This window comes from Chelon labrosus, assembly GCF_963514085.1.
Source record: "Chelon labrosus genome assembly, chromosome: 24".
Classification (NCBI taxonomy): Eukaryota; Metazoa; Chordata; class Actinopteri; order Mugiliformes; family Mugilidae; genus Chelon; species Chelon labrosus.
In genome coordinates, this window is record NC_140357.1 from 14,202,510 (window position 1) to 14,204,278 (window position 1,769).

At 54.2% G+C, this 1,769-nt stretch overlaps 1 protein-coding gene across 1 annotated transcript; it reads right to left on the reverse strand.

Annotated features, from left to right (window-relative positions):
- Positions 1-1,009: 1,009 nt before the first annotated feature.
- On the reverse strand, positions 1,010-1,769 carry LOC311509581 (pro-opiomelanocortin-like; the record flags this gene model as incomplete). The annotated part of the gene is made up of 2 exons (XM_084574813.1): positions 1,010-1,474; positions 1,653-1,769. 2 exons carry the CDS (start codon positions 1,767-1,769, stop codon positions 1,010-1,012), a joined length of 582 nt encoding a protein of 193 aa, XP_084430939.1.

A 1,769-nucleotide genomic window follows, 5' to 3' on the forward strand; every position in this document is an offset into this window, starting at 1 on the left:
GCTCTGTCACTGGCTTCATGATAGCTGCCACCTGCAGTAGGCTACAACAATACTACAGCTACTACAGGTACTGCAGTAGCCTACTGCAGTACCTGTAGTAGGCCACTGCAGGTACTGCAGGTGGTGAGGTTAGTGTGTGAGAACGAGAGAGAATAAAAAAATAAAATAAAAGAGATGGATGATGGACGCCAGGACAGAGACGGTCCTCCTCTACCCTCATGTAGATAAGTCGGTCATCAGCTGACTGAAGACCAGACATGAGACATGATTGTTGTTGTGACCACTGAGGTCAGACACACCTGGACAGAGACAGAGACAGAGACAGAGACAGGAAACACAGGAGCTGCTGACGTTCAGGAAGTAGCTGGTTGTAGTTTATCAGTGGTTGACTGGAGGTGAGTTTAGCTTCTTATACACGTGGCTTAAAATGGGAGGGACACTGGAGCTTGGTTGGTGGGGGGACTGCTGGTGGTGGTGGGACTGCTGGTGGTGGTGGGACTGCTGGTGGGGACTGCTGGTGGTGGTGGGACTGCTGGTGGTGGGGGGACTGCTGGTGGGGGGCGCCGGAAAATTTACCTTATTTTCAAATCCAAAAAAAACTTGACAGGTATGCCTGGGTGACCCCTAGTTGACCCCTAGTTGACCCCTATGTGACCCCTATGTGACCTCTAGGTGACCCCTAGTTGACCTCTAGGTGACCCCTAGTTGACCTCTATGTGACCTCTAGGTGACCTCTGTGACCTGTGAAGGTGAGTTAATGACAGACAGTTGTGCTTTCAGACGTCTTTAATAAATACAGTTATTATTTACACACATCAATAAATATCAAAACATTCAGGATCATGTGACACCAGGAAAAACTCCTCCTCCTCTCCTCTCCTCTTCTCCTCCTCTCCTCCTTCTCCTCCTCACTCCTCTCTTCTCCTCCTCTCCTCTCCTCTTCTCCTCCTCCTCCTCCTCCTCCTCCTCCTCCTCCTCCTCCTCCTCCTTCTTCTCCTCCTCCTCCTCCTCACTCCTGCTGTCCCTCTGTGTTGATGATGTTGTTGAGGAGCGTGACCAGAGGCGTCTGGTTTCGTCCGTCCCAGCTCCTCATGACTCCTCCGTAGCGTTTGCTCGCCGGCGGTCCGCTCCACCTGAAGTGCTTCATCTTGTAGGAGCCGTCCTTCTTCTCCTGCGCCTCCTCCAGGAGCTCCTTGGTCAGCGCCCGCCTCCTCATCTCTCCAGGGAACAGCTCGGCCGACTCCTCCTCCTCCACGTCGTTGGAGGTGTAGACTTTGACTGGACGGCGCTTTCGGCCCACGGGCTTCCCCCAACGGAAATGCTCCATGGAGTAGGAGCGCTTGGCCTGAGAGGAGGAGGAGGAGGAGGAGGAGGAGATGTCTGATGGAGGAGGAGGAGGAGCTTGGAGGTGGGCGTCACCTGGGATGATGGGAGTCTCTGCAGTGAGGTCAGAGCGACAGATCTGGATGCACTCCTGCAGGAGGTGAGGAGGAGGAGGAGAGGAGGAGGAGGTGAGCAGAGAAGAAGAGGAGAGGAGGAGGAGGTGAGCAGAGAAGAAGAGGAAAGGAGGAGGTGAGGAGGAGGAGAGATCATTAGTTAGTGTGCTCCTGTGGAGGCAGCATAGCCGTTCCTAATGTTGTGGCGTGTTTTACCATCATGCTGATGTCAGAGTCCAGATCCTGACACCTGGGATGCTCCCAGCACTGACTGACAGCTCCTCTGGCCCCGCCCACTACCACCACGGCCACCAATAGCCACACAGGATACAT